Below are 18017 nucleotides of genomic sequence, written 5' to 3' on the forward strand. Positions count from 1 at the left end.
ACACATGTATTAGGATGTATGAAGCAATATCAAATAATTAAGCCTCAACAGCAGTGGTCATAGTAAGAGAACAAAGTAAATTGGGTAATTTAACTGCCTTGCAGGGGCCTCTATTTTTCTTTCTGATTTTTCTGTTCAGTTGGAAGGGTACGACTTAGTTTGAATTAGCATGGTTTTGTGGTTGTTTCTGGTGGCCGCTGGAAGGGATCTAGACCCCCTTTATTAACTTTATTCATGTAGAAAGAAAAAATCAAAACTCTTCATATTGTCTTTCTGAAAAGGGAGGACAGAACAATATACTTTTCAAAATCCCCTGCCTCTTCTAAAAATCATTTTTTAAAAAATTAAAGCATTTTGGTTTTTCAGAGAAAAAGCCCAGCCTGAAAGGTGAAATTTTTTTCTACATTTCTACAAGTGTCATTCACTTTTATAAAACCATGCCTTGAGATTTTACTGTCACTCATTAATAGCAAAGAACCTGTGGTGATCCCTGGAATCGATGAATGTTAAGAAAACTTAGAGATAACTTTCTTTTTTTTTTTTTTTTTTAAAGATTTTATCCATTTATTTGACAGAGAAACACAGCTAGAGACGGAACACAAGCAGGGGGAGTGGGAGAGGGAGAAGCAGGCTCCCGATGCTGGGCTTGATCCCAGGAACCCAGGACCATGACCCCAGCCAAAGTCAGACGCTTAACGACTGAGCCACCCAGGCGCCCCTAGAGATAACTTTCTAGAGCAACAGTCTCCAATAGAATTTTCTGTGATGGTGGAAATGTGGCCATTGGACACTTGAAATGGGGCTAGGGCAACTGAGAAATTGCATTTTTAACTTAATTAAAATTGAATTAATTGCCATTTACATAGCCACTTTATCAAGTGGCTGTGCTATTAGAAAGGGCATTGGAGTTGAAATCGTTTCCCCTGGCAAAGAGGTAAGATGGCAGAATGTGCAGTTCACAAATCTCTAAACCAATGGGAAGAGCAGAAACAGTTCAGAAAGAGATTGTGATGAAGACAGGAATTTGAACTCATAGCAACAGTTTGCTTAATGTCTCCGCTTTGGCATCTGTGGGATGTCTCAAACTCAGTATTCCAAAGTAGCTGGCCCTACTCAGGGACCACTCTCCCTGCACCCTAGCTTTATGCTGCCTTCCAATTCATCCTCCACAGAGCCAGAGCAGTTTTTTTTTTAAACCAGGTTTATTGAAGTATAATTAATGTACAATAAAATTCCCCCTTTTATGTGGACAATTTGTTGAGTTTTGCCAATGTATATAGTTCTGTAACCAGCACCACAGTTAACATATAGCACTTCCTTTGACAGCTGCTGAGGTGATTTCTGTAAGACAAGGAATGTATGGTATAGAACCCTTTAAGCCTGGCCTCTCACACTTAACCCAGTGCCTTTGAGATTCACCCATGTTGTTGAGCATCAGTTAGTCTGGTCTTTTTTATTGCCCATCAGTAGTATTCCAGTGTATGGAGAGACCACAGCCTGTATCCATTCACCTGTTTGTGGATATTCAGGTTGCTACCACTTTTTGGCGATTATGATTAAAGCTGTGATAAAATATCAAGTTGATTTTTTTAAAACCTAACTTTAAGACCTAGGGGTGTCTGGGTGGCTCAGTCAGTTAAGCATCTGACTTCAGTTTGGGTCATGATCCCAGGATCCTGGGATCTTAAAATCTTTTTTAAAAAAATGATGAAAGCCTTAGTGGAGTCTGTAACACTAAAGGGGAAAAGAACTGTACATAAGCACTGTGCTCAGGTTAACAATTCTGAAACCACTGTACGTGTCTTTTGGAATGAACAAGTAAGTAAATGGATGGAGGATGGCAGGGGGACCCAGTTTCTCACAGAGTGGGAGGTTACCGATAAGCAAAGGGTGGAGCCAATGTCACTTGTGATAATGGATCAGAGTAGAAGATGTTAAGTATGAACTCATATTCAGCTTAGTATAGATGCCGATGATTACATATGGAAATATTTACAGATATATGTATACACATGGATTAGTACACACATACATTCCCTGTTTTGTCAGATGAGAGTACCTAGAGGCAATAACACCCCAAGAGCAGTGAGCACATCTAACACCAGATCTTGGTTTCTAATGTCATTCTCCAATAAAAGAAACCAGGGATCCTTAGAGAAATGGCTAATTTGGGGACTACAGCAGGAAATATACATGATAAGAGCTAAGCATCTTGTAGTGCCAGAAAATAAGGAAGTACTGTATATTTAAAACACACAAAACGTCAAATTGACTTTTTGTGTGTGTGTGTTTTTTTTTTTTTTAAGATTTTATTTATTTGACAGAGAGACACAGTGAGAGAAGGAACACAAGCAGGGGGAGTGGGAGAGGGAGAAGCAGGCTTCCCTCCGAGCAGGGAGCCCCAAGCAGGGCTCGATCCCAGGACCCTGGGATCATGACCCGAGCCGAAGGCAGACGCCCAACGACTGAACCACCCAGGCGCCCCGGAAGTACTGTATATTTAAAAGATATATAGGGGTGCCTCAGTGGTTCAGTCGGTTAAGCGGCTGCCTTCTGCTCAGGTCATGATCTCAGGGTCCTGGGATCGAGCCTCACATAGGACTTCCTGCTCAACAGGGAGCCTGCTTCTCCTTCTCCTCCCTGCTTGTGCTCTCTCTTGTTATCTCGCTCTCTCTCAAATAAGTAAAATCTTTTTTAAAATAATAAAAAATAATTAAAAAATAAAAGACATACAAACAAATGAAAACAGTGATGGGAGTATGTCACAAGAACACATGAACCCCCTGAAGAGCCCCCAATGGTGAAGACTGGGACAATTTGAGAAACAAAGTGAAATAATAAAATAAAGTACTACTGGATTATAATCCAATATATAAAATAAATATCTAAGAATTCACACTGATATAAGCAACTAATTGAAGAAAAAGAAAGAAAGAAGTGAAGGAAGGAAGCAGTCTCCACTCTTTAAGTCTGGGCTGCATATACTGACTAGTTTCCAAAGAGTACAGTATAGACAGAAGGCAAAAAGAGTGAAGCTTACAGTAGAGAAACCTGACGAGCACTACCTCAGCCGGGTCAACATCAACAGTGATATGTCATGTTCACTGTAAGCAGCCTTGATATGATGGGATGAGAATGACACCTTATCTCTGGGATCTTCTTCCCCAAAACCCATAATCCCAGTCTATTCATGAGAAAGACATCAGACAAATCCCAACTGAGGGACATTCTACAAAATACTTGACTAGTACTCCTTGAGGTTGTCAAAGTCATCAAAGACAGTCTGAGAAACTGTCATAGCCAAGGAGCCTGAGGAGACATGATGACTACATGTAACGTGGTATCTTGAATGGAATCCCAGAACAGAACAAGGACATTAGGTAAAAACAAAGGAGATCTGAATAAAGTACGGATTTGGGTTAATAATATCAATTTTGTTTAGTTAATTGTAGAAAATGTACCATACTAGTGTAAGATGTTTTTAATAGGGGCGATTGGGTGCAGGATATATGGTAACCCTCTGTACTGTCTTCCCAGTGTTTCTGTAGGTCTAAAATTATTCTAAAATTTTGTTTGAAAACCTAAACACTTCTTCCTAATTCCTGTTAATACTGTTAATCAACATAATTGATTTTTTAGATATTTTTTCATTCAACAAATATTTGTTGAGTACTACCACATACCAAGCACTATTCTAGGCACCAGGGAGACAGCAGGAGTCAACAAGGCAAAATGTCTACCCTCAGGGAGCTCAAAGTGGAGCAGCTGGAGAAAGATGAAAATAAACAGTCACGGAGGGAACAGTAGGTGTAAGATGTGATCTGAGAAGTAGGCCGAGACCAGCATATAAAACAGTCCAAAATAAGGAATTTATATTCTACAGGCAACAGGAAATCACTGAAGCATTTTCATCAAAGGAGGGATAAGTTAGGGTTTTTTTTTTTAAGATTTTATTTATTTATTTGAGAGAGGGAGAGAGCACAAGCAGGGGGAGCGGCAGAGGGAGAGGGAGAAGCAGGCTTCCCGCTGAGCAGGGAGCCCGATGCAGGGCTCGATCCCAGGTTATGACCGGAGCCGAGGGCAGACGCTCCACCGACTGAGCCATCCAGGAGCCCCTGGCGTTTTTTTTTTTTCCTCCTAAGATTTTATTTATTTATTTATTAAAGATTTTATTTATTTAGAGAGTGTGCACGTGTGTGTCCTCAAGTGGGGAGCGGGGAGAGGCAGAGAGAGAATCTTAAGCAGACTTTGCACTGAGCACAGAGCCTGACACTGGTTTTGATCTCACAACCCCAAGATCGTGACTTGAGTGGAAATCGAGAGTTGGAAGCTCAACTGACTGAGCCACCCAGGCGCCCCTTAAGATTTTATTTTTAAGTAATCTCTACACCAAATGTGGGGCTTGAAGTCACAACCCCGAGATCAAGAGTCCCATGCTCCACCAGCTGAGCCAGCCAGGTACCTCTGTGGTATAGTCTTTATCAGGCATTCTTTTTTTTTTTTTTAATATTTATTTATTTTAGAGAGAGAGTCAGGGGGGAGGGGCAGAGGGGAAGGGAGAGAGAGTCTTAAGCCGATTCTGCACTGAGCAGGGAGCCCAAAGTGGGGATCAATTTTAGGACCCTGAGATCATGACCTGAGCTGAAACCAAGAGTCAGGCACTTTTCTTTTTTTTTAAGTAGGCTCCATGCCCAGCGTGGAACCCAACTCGGGGCTTGAACTCATGACCCTGAGATCAAGACCTGAGCTGAGATTAAGAGTCTGATGCTTAACTGACTGAGCCACCCAGCCGCACCTATGAGACATTTTTCTAATGACATTTTAAAATTTTTTGTCTTAAAAATTATTTTATTAGGAATTTATCACACATGTGAGTGCTATGGGTACCATGTGAAGAACATTAATAAATTGTACCCTCCACAGCTTACGTAATAGACCATTTTAGTTAAATTTACCCTCTGGATACCTTTTCCAGAACATATCCCTCTCTTCAGACCCTTTAGAGGCAGGGATTAATCATTTCTGGATTAATCATTTATTTGCTTTTCCCTGTAGTTTTAGCACACATATATGTAGTTGTAAACAATATTTTGTTCTATTTTGATTGTTTTTGACTATTCTATAGATGAAATCATATGGTATGAATTTTGTGAATCTTGCTTTTTTTTTTTTGGTCCTACTATATTGTTTTTGAAGCTCATCCATGTTGACTACCATGCTTGTGGTTTACTAATTTTGCTGTGAAGTAGTATTCCATTGTATGAATGTACCACAGTCGATTTATCCCTCTGTCATTAAACATTTGGGTTTCCAGTTTTTACTGTAGATGATCATATATAAATACGGTATTTATTTGGAATGAATTGCTGGGCCACGGATTGTGCATGTACTTCAGCCTCATCAGCAAATATCAGATTGTTTTCCAAAGTGGTTCAGATTTTATATTCCTAGCAGTGAGCTTAAAAAATTCCTTTGGAGTCATATCCTCGTCAACACTTGGGGTTATCAGACATTTAAATTTCCCATCCTTTCAGCAATTACTTATTGAGAGTCTACTGTATGCCAGGCACTAGGGATGGCAGGATGATGGTCTGAATATTTGTGGCCCCGCCCACAATTCATATGTTGAAGTCTAACCCCAGGTTATGGTAGTAGGAGGTGGGGCCTTTAGGAAATGATTGGGCCAGAAGTGTGGAGCACTCCTGAGTGGGATTAGTGCCCTTTCCTGGGCTCCTCTCCCTTCCCCCTCTGCCACATGAGGTTACACCTGGGTGGTCTAGGAAATGAATCCAAACCAGACAAACAGGATGCCAGCATCTTGATCTCGGACTTCCCAACCTCTACAACAGTGAGAAATAGATTTCTGCAGTTTATAAGCCACCCAGTCTATGGTAATTTGTTAGAACAACCTGAATGGACCAAGATAAGCAGTGCACAAAATTGACAAAATTCCCTGCCCACGTCAAGCTCTTGTCCTTCTGATTTCTACCTACCGGGTGCCTATGAAATGGTCTACCCTTTTTTTTTTTTTTTTTTTAAGATTTTATTTATTTATTTGACAGAGACACAGTGAGAGAGGGAACACAAGCAGGGGGAGTGGGAGAGGGAGAAGCAGGCTTTCCCGACCCTGGGACCATGACCTGTGCTGAAGGCAGATACTTAACGACTGAGCCACCCAGGCGCCCCTGGTCTACCTTTGTTGGGTTTAATTTGTATTTCCCTGATTACTGATTAAGATAAATATCTTTTCATATATTTAATTGGCTTTGTATTTCTTCCATGAAATGCCTGTGTATGTCCATGTCCTTTTTTATTGAATTGTCTCTTTTTTATTGATTTGGAAGAATTAAACCTTTTTTTCTGGTTTCTAATCTTCTGTTGGTTACCTGTGTTACAAATATAGTCTCCCTTTTCATTGTCTTTGTATTATCTTCTGATGAACAGAAGTGTATTTTTGATGCAGTTGAATTTATGGATTGTGCTTTTTCAGTCTTCTTAAGAAAAATCTATATCCTGGGTTCATAGAGACATTCTCTAGTAATTTTTTTCTTGCTACTCAATTTCTTGCTTCTTGAAATGAAAAATGAGGCATCTCAGCAGAAAGTGTGTTCCCTGTTACCCTAATGGTGGGTGACTTACTAGTCTCAGCATTATTGCGACTTTTCCAGATAGATAAAAATTGAGGCCCTTTTTTTTTTCTGCTCTAAGTAAACAAAATAACAAACAAAACACAACTTGGTGAATTTTTTAGCTAAGTGGAATGTTATGAATAATTAATAGTCCAGACGTTTTCCTGGAGCCATCCAGCTTTGGTCCCTGCTTTTCTAGTTTCACTTAAAGTTCATTTTGGAAACTGTGGGAATGGAAGGGCACAGTAGGGCTATTTTTGGTGGAAGTGACTGTTATGTTGTGAATCCTGCAAATTATTTGGTTTCTAGAAATTTTGATATGAAAATGCAGTGAAGAATGGGGGAGGAGTAGGGTACAGCCAAGTGTTCAGGGGTATGGTACTGGAGTGCCAGTGTTAGGATCCAGGTTATGTCATCTCTGCCATGTGATCTTGGGCAAGTTAGTTCCTTTTAAGCCTCAGTTTCTTTATCCATAAAACAAGAATAATAGTATCTACCTGTGTCCAGGATTCCCCACACTATGTCTAGTTTCACTAGGAGGACTCACAGTTGTATTTGCAGTTATGATTTATTGCAGTGAAAGGACACAAAGCAAATTCAGAGTGCGAAAGCACATGGAGTAAAGTCTGGAGGAAACTAGGTGCAAGAGACCTTTTACCATGGAGTCACTCAGGACATGCTTAATTCCTCCAGCATCGAATTATAGCAATACGTAGGAAATGTGACCAGGGAAGCTCATTAGTCTCAGTGCCCAAGGTTTTTATTTGGGGTTGGTCACGTAAGCACCCTGTGGCTAGCGTGAACCACAACTCCACACCCCAGAAGGGCAGCAGGAGCTCAGCATAAACCACGTCGTACACACAGTGTAGGTACAGTGAGCCATTCTTACCAGTTAGGGAATGGTGGGAACACTCCAAATCCCGAGTTCCCAGACACCAGCCAAGAACCAGCCTTGCAAGCAGGCCTTTCTGAGGTGAGCAGTCTCATGCCTGCTCTACTCTTTTCTGCACACCACCTGACAGTTACTGTGACAATTATATGAGGTAGTCAACACAGAGCACTTAGCACAGTGACCAGCATATGTTAAGTACTTGATACGTGTTAATGATTATGATTATATTAGACAACTTGTGTAAGGAAGCAACGCATAGCCTGACAAAATAGTCTTATGGAGCCGAAAGGACCTTTGGAAGATAGCTCATCCACTTTCTTATTTTACAGATGAGGAACCTGGGACTCAGAAAGGTTAGGTGATTTTCCTAGTCATACCCAGTGTGTGCCATTTCAGCTTGCGAGAACGCGAGGATGTTCTCATTTTAAAGAGGGAGACTTCCCGGGGCGCATGGATGGCTCAGTTGGTTAAGCATCTGCCTTTGGCTCAGGTCATGATCCCAGGGTCCTCAGCAGGGAACCTGCTTTTCCTTCTCCCTCTGCCACTCCCCCTATTGTGCTTTCTCTCTCTCTGTCAAATAAATAAATAAAATCTTTAAAAAAAAATAAAGAGTGAGACTTCCCAGAAAGCACCCATTGTGCTGAGTGTGTGAACACAACCTCGGATACAAACCTAGAAGGTATTGTATGAGGATGGTTTTAAAAACAGCCTCGGCAGCAGTGTCTGTCTCTGATTTAAAGAGACTGGATCTTGTCATTTGAAATGCTCTGATCCTTTTTATGTCCATTGGTTTTAATTTGTGATTTTATTCTATGAAATCTGATAGTTACATTACAGTCGTTGCTCAGGCATGTGACAAACTGATTTTGGGGACCTGACCTAGCTCTGACTTGTGTTGATTGGATGTTTCCCATTTTGCATCATGTGGAAGGATGAACAGGCAAAGTGTTTTCATATTTTTGAACAGCTCTTTCTAATTCAGCTGGGGTTGAAAGAGGAAGAGTTGATTTCTTTCCTAGTCCCTTCAAATCGAGATTTTGTTCTGCAGATAGCAGTGGTCTCTATAGAGGGGCTTTCTTCTGCATTGAATCAGGGTAGAAAGATAGTCTTATGAAGCTGTATATTACAGATTTTTCCCAGAGAGATAAACTTTCTGAGAGAATCATTGTGTTTGTACGAAAATTGAACTATAAATCCGAAATGGATTGGTAATGCAATCCATCTCCAAATTCATTGTCACCTGACCATTGTAAAGTACCATACCTGTCGTTGTCTAAAAGATGAAAATGTTATAGCATAAGCCTTTTACCGGTAGCAGTTTTATTGAGATATAGTTGACACATCGTATAATTAACTTGCTTGAAGTGTAGACGATTCAGTGGGTTTCAGTGTACTCAACAGAGTGAAACCAGTACCACCATCATTTTTAGAGCATTTTCCTCACCCCAAGAAGAAACCTTGTACCCTTTAACCGTCAGCATCCAGTCTTCCAGCTACCCCAGCCTTAAGCAATCACTGTTCCGCTTTCTTCTCTATAGATGTGCCTATTAGGACGTTTCATAGAAATGGAATCACATAGTATGTGGTCTTCGTGATTAACTTATTTTACTTATTTATTTATTTTTTTTAGAGAGAGCACGTGCGCGAGGGAGTTGGGGGAGGGCCAAAGGGAGAGGGAGAGAGAATCTCAAGCAGACTCCCTGCTGAGCGTGGAGCCCGAGGAAGGGCTCCATCTCATGACCCTGAGATCACACCCTGAGCCGAAATCAAGAGTCTGGCACTCAACCGACTGAGCCACCGAGGTGCCCCTCACTTAGTTCTTCTTAAGGTTCATCCATATTGTAGTATGTAGCAGAAGTTCAGTCTTTGTTGTAGTCGACTAATATTTTCATTGTAGGGATATATCCATTCATCAACTGTTGGACATTTGGGTGGTTTCTGCTTTTTGGCTGTTAGGACTCATGCTGCCATGAACGTTTCTGTACAAGTTTTTGTGCAGCATAAACTTTTAAGACCTATATTGTGTCTGGTAGCTCGCATTTATTCGGTACATACCATGGGCTGTGCCAGGCATTGTACTAGTGAGTTGATTTTTTTTTTTTTTAAGATTTTATTTATTTATTTGACAGAGAGATAGAGAGAGAGAACAAGCAGGCAGAGAGGCAGGCAGTGGGAGAGGGAGAAGCAGGCTCCCCGCCGAGCAGGGAGCCCGATGCGGGGCTCGATCCCAGGACCCTGGGCTCATGACCCGAGCCGAAGGCAGACGCTTAACCGACTGAGCCACCCAGGCGCCCCTAGTGAGTTGATTTTTACTTGTAAGCAATTGAGGTCAAGTGGAGGAGATGTATCAGTAAATAGAGGATTATTATAAAGTATCCCAAGTACTGTGTAAAGATAAGCTTTGAGTACTATGGAAGCACAAGGGAAGCACAGGTGACCCACTGGGTGTGTACAAGAGGGATGGGTCAGAATAACTTTCTGGGATGAGCCTGCACTGAATCCTGAGGGACAAGAGGGAATTGGCTAGGTGAAGAAGGGAGAGAAGTGTTACCCAGGCAGAGGAAGCAGCGGGTGTGGGGGTCCAGAGGTGAGAGGGTGGTGCTTGCTTGATTTTGGAGGTCTAGAGGGAATTCATAATAAAGAATTTATCATGGCGGGGGTGTTGGGATGGAGTTGGAAGGTGAGAGATGTGAGTCGGGCTGTGGAAGTGAGACGAAGAGAGGTCTAAGTGATCTTTACGCTCATGCTAAGGGTGTTGTCCTTCCCCTGTGGACTGTGGGAGCCACTGAAGTAGCATGAGCAAGCAAGCAAGGGAATTCTCTCTCTCAGCCATCACTGGGGCTCTGCTCCCTCTCCTGCAGTGGGATCATGTGGCTCCCGTGGTTCTTAACCCCCTGACTCCCAGACTTAGCATCTCTCAGCTGCTCCCTGCCTGGTGCCCTAAGGTGGGGAAGCCTCCAGGGGGGACTCCTGTCCCTCCGCCGTGGAGCACCAGCTTTACTCTGGTTAGGTGCCCTTCTCTTCCTCTCCATTCTCCCTTTGGGACAGCCGAGCATGACCCTCCTTAATGTGCTATGAACATGATGTTGGCCCTTTTTTCTGGGATAGGAGTAGGGACACATCTGTTAGGTGGGCTTTTGTGTCTTACTTTTTAAAAAGAACTTCCTCTGATAAGGTGATATGGTGAGTTATGATACTCTATTTGCAGTTTTGGCTCCTGGGTTTTTTCTGTGTGGTTTTTAAACACTGAGAATATTGTTATGTAAATACACATCATTTACTTGTAGATAAAATGAAATAAGCAACTCTCTGTATAAAAGTTTTTCTGTGTTTTGGATGGATTCTGGAGGTGCAATTTTTGAGTCAAAGCCTTGACTTTTATTATCATCATTGTTATTACCAGGCCACTCTCTGTTAACACTGTACCACAAACTTAGCAGCTTTAAACAATACCCATTTATTAGCTCACAGTTCTCTGGGTCAGAAGTCCAGGCATTGCTTGGCTCATTTCTGTGTTTAGAGTCTTCTAAGCTGAAATCCGGGTGTCAGTTGTCTGGGTTGTCATCTGGAGGCTCAGTTGCCTAAGGAAGAATCTACTGAGGCTCATTCAGGTTGTTGGCAGAATTCAGTTCCTGGGGGTTATAGGACTGAGGCCCGTCCCTGTTTTCTTTTTCTTTCTTCCTTCCTTTCCCTCCCTCCCTCCCCTCCTTTCTTTCTTTTTTTTTTTTTTTTAAAGATTTTATTTATTTATTTGACAGAGAGAGACACAGCGAGAGAGGGAATACAAGCAGGGGGAGAGGGAGAGGGAGAAGCAGGCTTCCCACGGAGCAGGGAGCCCGATGCGGGACTCGATTCCAGGACCCTGGGATCATGACCTGAGCCGAAGGCAGACGCTTAATGACTGAGCCACCCAGGCGCCCCTCTTTCATTTTTTTAAGTAAGCTGTACTCCCAACATGGGGCTTGAACTCATGACTCCCAAGATCAAGAGTCACATGCTCTACCAACTAACTGAGTCAGAGCCAGGCGCCCCTTTTTAAAAAAATTGTTTATTTATTTAAAATAGGATTGATGTCTTTTATTTTATTATTTTTGAATTTATTTATTTTTTTAGTAATCTCTACACTCAACATGGGGCTCAAACTCATGACCCCGAGATCAAGAGTTGCATGCTCTTTCCACTGAGCCAGATGAGTGCCCCATCCCTTTTTCTTTCTTTCTTTTCTTTTCTTTTCTTTTCTTTTCTTTTCTTTTCTTTTCTTTCTTTCTTTCTTTCTTTCTTTCTTTCTTTCTTTCTTTCTTTCTTTCTTTCTCTTTCTTTCTTTCTCTTTCTTTCTTTCTTTCTTTCTTTCTTTCTTTCTTTCTTTCTTTCTTTCTTCTTTCTTTTTTAATTTATTTGACAGAGATAGCAAGAGAAGGAACACAAGCAGAGGAGTGGGAGAGGGAGAAGCAGGCTTCCCTCTGAGCAGGGAGCCTGATGCGGGGCTGGATCCCAGGACCCTGGGATCATGACCTGAGCTGAAGGCAGACACTTAATGACTGAGCCACCCAGGCGCCCCTCCTTTTTTTTTTTTTTTTTTAAGATTTATTTTATTTGTTTATTTGAGGGAGGGAAAGAGAGCACCGAAGAGCGGGGTTGGGGGGTTGGGGGGAGGGCAGAGGCACCCTCAGCATGGATCCCACAACTGCGAGATCTTGACTTGAGCTGAAATCAAGAGTCAGTCACCTGACTGACTGAGCCACTCAGGTGCCCCTAGGTCCCTGTTTTCTTGCTGGTTGTAATTTAGGGGTCATTTTCAGGGTCTTGCTGTGCGGTCCCACCTTCTCCACAGCTAGCAAATCTTCCTCATGTTAAATGCCTCAGCTAGCAAATCTTCCTCATGTTAAATGCCTCACCCTTAGAATCTCTGACTGCCTCTGTCTCTGACCTCTAGACCTAGATTTAAAGGGCTGATGGGATTGGGTTTCTCTGTCTCCCCACAACCCTCAAGAACTTTTCATCATCTCAAACAGAAACTCTGGGGGTGCCTAGGTGGCTCAGTCGTTAAGCGTCTGCCTTTGGCTCAGGTCATGATCCTGGGGTCCTGGGATTGAGTCCTGCATCTGGCTCCCTGCTGCTTCTCCCTCTCCCCCCTGCTGCCCTCCCTGCTTGTGCTCTCTCTCTTTCTGTCAAATAAATAAAATCTTAAAAAAAAAAATTCAAGGGCGCCTGGGTGGCTCAGTTGGTTAAGTGACTGCCTTCGGCTCAGGTCATGATCCTGGAGTCCCGGGATCGAGTCCCGCATCGGGCTCCCTGCTCGGCAGGGAGTCTGCTTCTCCCTCTCCCACTCCCCGTTTGTGTTCCCTCTCTCGCTGTGTCTTTCTCTGTCAAATAAATAAATAAAATCTTTAAAAAAAAAAAAATTCAAACAGAAACTCTGTACTCATTAAACGGTAACTCCCCATTCCCCACTCCCTGCCTCCTCTATTCTTTCTGGTTTTATGAATTTACCTACCTGAGATACCTCATGTAAGTGGAATCATGCAATATTTGTTCTTTTGTGCCTGGCTTGTTTCACTTAGCATAATATTTTCAAGGTTCATCCATACCATAGTATGTAGGCCATTGTATGTGTATACCATATTTTGTTTAGCCATTCACCTGCTCACGGCCGTTTGGGTTGTTTCAGGACTCTATATCTTAAGGTCAACTGATTTGGGTCCTTAATCACGTCTGCTAAATCCCAGAATATTGGAGCGGTCTTCTGTTGCTGTCTACCACACACACTCTAGAAAGATTGTACTACCTCTAGTTGGAGGAACCATCTTGCCTTCTTTCATACCTTTGTCTCTAAATTGTTCAGAAGAGTGTGGAAATTGCATCTCATTCACTGCCTGCCTTTCCAGCTGGGTTTTTCTCTGCTCACGACTCTAGTGGGATGAAGGATGCATAACAATCACTTTTTAGCCTCCAGTGAGAGCGCTCTGGCTTCTCGTCCCCGATATTACCTGTGACATATTTCTGAGGATGTATGAGAATGTGCAGTAATGTCCTGAGAATGCAGCAGGATTTGGACTTGTCCAAATAAGAGAATTTAGGGCTATAACTGCCATGATTAAAGTCAGCCTCATGCTTCAGCTGAATGCAAATTCTTTTGATTCAGTCTGGTCTTTTGGGAATTGGACATTGGATCCTGAAAAGATGGTGCTCCCTAGGAACTGGGAGACCTGGGAAATGGAAATCATTAGAATGTGCTAGAAATCTCAGATTAAATGGGAGCTGAGCATCTCAATAACAAGACTATGACCATAGATTCAGCACGGGTGGTGTTTGAATATTACCACTTGCCATTTGGCTTGGAGGAGGAGCCATGGCCTTTGGAAGGGCATGGGGGTGGGGTGGGGTGGGGTGGTATGTGTGTGCATGAGTGATGTCCTAGGTTAAGTTTTGCTTGGAAGGGGCTCTGTTAGCTCTGAGGTAGTTAGATTCCCTAAGGGTCTTAGATTATGTCTTCTCAATTTAGAATATGCCAGCTTGCTTGTGGGTAATCCTGGTATCGGGGAACAGATAGCAACCACCCTATTGTGGCAGGTGAGTGTGAGGTTGGGTGAGGATTAGAAGGGGGTAAAAGCGTCCCCTGTAAGCAACGGATCCTACCTGCCAGTTGGGGACTTAGCTGGGCCATAGGAAGAGGAAGACCCTGAGGTGACTACCTGCGTGTCTTCTCCAACCTAAGCTGGCTTCGCGGGCAAAACTGACCGTGTGTTCTCTCTCTCAGGCAACTGCAATGTCTGTGGACCGTCTTGGGCAGCATGCTGTGCTTTCCGGGTAAGTGAGCTTGCAGCATTCCCCTGCTGCGATTTCTGGGAAGAAACTGCAAATAAGGAGGTTTCTGGGAAGTTGGAAAATACTCTTTCTCTTTAAGGATTGTGGTCATAGGGCTTTGTTCTGCTCTCCTAGTGACCTCGGGGGGGGGGGTACTTAGAGGGATTGTTTGCCATTTATTTTTGTCTCTGCCCTAACATGTAAGCAGTAAAATTCCTTTTAAATTTTAGTGACTGGTACTTTGGTCTTAGAATTGCAGTTTTCTGTGTATTGCCCGGACTCTGTAGGTCTGCTGTGGTCTCACAGGTAGTTACCAGGATTGAGGGCATCTGGGTCCTAGTTTGGCATTGCCATTTACTGTGAGTCCCGGGACACTTATCCACTCGGCCTCCCTGGACTTCGGTTTTCTTGTGAAGGAATTTGATTTCGTTATGAAGAAATCAAGCTACATAATTTCTGTGGTGTCTTCTGGCCCAGCGTTTTTAAGATTCTGGCAACTAAGCGCCATCCCAACATTTGCTCATCACTCCGCCATGGTACCAGTGTGCTGGCACTTAATGGCCAGAGTCTCCCCTCGCCTTTCATATTCACGGCCTCTCTGAGTTTGCTGTATTTTCATTAACTTAGTTGTTTATGAACCCATTTATCAGTTTTTTTTTAACTAATCTCTCCACCCAACATGGGGCTCGAACTCACAACCGGGAGATCAAGAGTCACATGCTCTACTAACTGAGCCAGCCAGGTGCCCCCGAACCTACATATAGATTAATGAATTATCTTCTATTTCATTGTTTTATTTTGAAATGATATTTTAATTTACCTTAAATGTAGCAGACATTTAAATAATTAAAAAGGCTATGCAGGGGCGCCTGGGTGGCTCAGTCGTTAAGCGACTGCCTTCGGCTCAGGTCATGAACCCAGGGTCCTGGGATCGAGCCCCGCATCAGGCTCCCTGCTCAGCGGGAAGCCTGCTTCTCCCTCTCCCACTCCCGCTGCTTGTGTTCCCTCTCTCACTGTGCCTCTCTCTGTCAAATAAATAAAAAATCTTAAAAAAAAAAAAAAAAGGCTATGCAGTGAGAAGTAAGTTTTCCTTCTTCCTTTTGACCCCCTCCCCAGAGACCGTTACCATTACCATTTTCTTACGTCATACTGGATGCACAGATAAGGAGCAATTGGTATGTCTCTTTACTGCCGCCTCTGCACTCAGGGAAAAAAAAACAGCTTTATTGAGATAAAATTCACAGATCATGTAGTTTATCCATTTAAAGTGTGCAAGTCAGTGGTTTTGGGGATATATTATTCATTAACTACTCAGTTTTTAAACCTGGTTTTTTAAAATCAAGGAAATACATATATATAATTGAAAAAGTCAGTATAGCATTACAAGGATTATATTGTCAGACAGCAGAATCCTACCTCACCTCTTCCTTACCTCTGATCCCACTCATTAGAAACAACTAATTGAGACTCTTTTAGCTTTTTCTTTGGGGTTGCCTCCATTGTTCCAAATAGTACACATATACTCGGTATCTTGATTTATCCATCATAGATATAACAAATTGACTTCTTTTTTTTTTTAAGATTTTATTTCTTTATTTGACAGAGAGAGACACAGCGAGAGAGGGAACATAAGCAGTGGGAGTGGGAAAGGGAGAAGCAGGCTTCCCGCTGAGCAGGGAGCCTGATGTGGGCCTCGATCCCAGGACCCTGGGATCATGACCTGAGCCGAAGGCAGACGCTTAACAACTGAGCCACCCAGGTGCCCCAAAACAAATTGACTTCTTAAAATAGATGAGGATTTAGCACTTTTATTTTCCTCTGTGTGTCCCTTACATGACCTCCCCCTCCTTCTAATTTAGTTATATAACCGTTTTGGGGCTGAATCAGTATTTGGGGTTCTTTTCTCAGAGTAATTTTGAAAGGTCCTATACCATTCTGATTCTGGACTTTGTATGTGACCTATTTTTTGTCTTTGGAAACTTTCCAATGCTATCTTTGTCTCTAGTGTTACTTGTACCTCCAGGTATGTGAAATTTTTACTGTGATTGCCTTGGTGTATGTCTTTTTTTCATTCATTGTGCTGGGCACTTGGAAAGCCCCTCTTTTTTATGCATCATTCCTTGTTTTATCTAAACAGAAACGTAATATATACTTGGCATCATGTGGTCATATTAACAACCATAAAATACAGAGGTGCTAAGGGATAACTGTGTCTCAAATGTTAGACTTTTCTGCATTCACTGATGTGGTTATTGTTATTTGTAGCATCCTAGGAGGGAATGGGATCACTTCACTGGAAGTCAGGCAAGCTTTCCTGTTTTGGTGTGCTCTTAGATACATATATATCCATCTTATTTTTCAACATAATCTTAAAGGTTCACCATTTCGTATTCTTACATTGAACTTGAAAATATATAAAGTATGTACTTAAGTGAACTGCTCAAGTGAATTTACAAATATATACGCCCATGTGATCCCCATTCAGATTAAGATCCAGAGTAATTTTTAGCACTGTTGGAAGGTCCTTTCATTCTGGAAGTCTGTGTCTTCCAGTTTGGAGAAGTTTTCCTGCACTGCGTCTTTGTTAATTTCCACCCCTCTACTTCCTGCTCTCATTCTTTCTGGAGCTGCTCCTAGTCCTATTTGGATATCCTATGTGAATTTTCCTTTGGTCCTTTTTGTTTCGCATTCTGGGAGTTTCCTTCAGCTTTAACTTCCCACTCTTCGATCAGATTTCTTTATTTCGGTTATGCTTTTCATTTCCAGGAGCTCTCTCTTGTTCTCTGTTCTTTACCTTGTCTTCTTTTACCTCTCTGACAATGTTCATTCTAGGTTTCTTCTTTCCTCTGCACTACTTATTTCCTTTTTTTCTTTCGATCATGTTGGTGCCTGTCTTTCATGTTTCCTCTGGTGACTGATACTCACTGGCTCTCTGTTACTGTCCAAGAGTGATCAGTTTACATGTGTGACGGTGGGGTTCATTGGAGGGAGATCAGGTGGGAACCAGACCCCTTTTTTTGGCGGGCACCCAGATGTTGTTATTTCCTGGGTTCTGTGTTGTTAACTTGTTTGCTTTTGTTTTTTTCTTGGGCTGGTCATTTTCCCCTGAGAAGAATCCTCTTGTCACTTGTCGTTGTCTTAAGACGAAAGCTCAGTGTTGTGAGTACTGAGTAGAGCAGAGGCAGGGAGGCCTCACACCCCACCTCAGTGCCCTGTTTTAAGTACAGCTCCTCATCCTCACACGCTGCTGTGCCTTTTGTCCCAGGCCTGGGGCTCCCATCAAGTAGTTTCTCTAAAGCATGTCCCCCCCTCCAGCCGGGTGAAGGAGAGGTGGTCACCTGGCTCTCTGGGGGTGTGCATAAACCACTCTCCTTAGTGCTCTTTCAAACCATGCTTGTTCTGTTCTGCGTTTGGTTCTGCAGCCTCTCTGTTCCCCTTGCCCGTAGGCCGAAGCCTCCAGCTCCTGGGCTCGGTTGAGTTCTGCAGCGTGAATCAGCTTCCCTCTCATTCACGTCCCCTTTGCAGGCACGTGGGTGTTTGCTTTCTTTCCATCAGTTACCATTTGTCCGTGTGCTCTTCACTTCCTCTCTCTTTGTCTTTGTCTTTGTGGGTTTCTGTGTTTTACGTTTTTACTCTTACTTTCGTGGGTCTTCATGGAGGAATGAAGATACACATGTATGTTCGATCAGATG

The 18017-nt window shown here is 42.7% G+C and overlaps 1 protein-coding gene across 6 annotated transcripts in view; it reads left to right on the forward strand.

The window, feature by feature from the left end:
• The window catches only part of WDR59 (WD repeat domain 59), an 84699-nt gene that overhangs the window by 2043 nt on the left and 64639 nt on the right, over positions 1–18017 (forward strand). For all 6 annotated transcript variants that reach the window (XM_054511259.2, XM_045890743.3, XM_045890740.3 and 3 more), the window contains exon 2: positions 14279–14328. In XM_054511259.2, the coding sequence (XP_054367234.1) occupies positions 14279–14328 (50 nt within the window). The remainder of the gene's footprint in view (positions 1–14278; positions 14329–18017) is intronic.

This window comes from Mirounga angustirostris, unplaced genomic scaffold (assembly GCF_029215605.1).
Source record: "Mirounga angustirostris isolate CCGP_5_RB_7025 unplaced genomic scaffold, mMirAng1.0.hap1 SCAF_16, whole genome shotgun sequence".
Taxonomy (NCBI): domain Eukaryota; kingdom Metazoa; phylum Chordata; class Mammalia; order Carnivora; family Phocidae; genus Mirounga; species Mirounga angustirostris.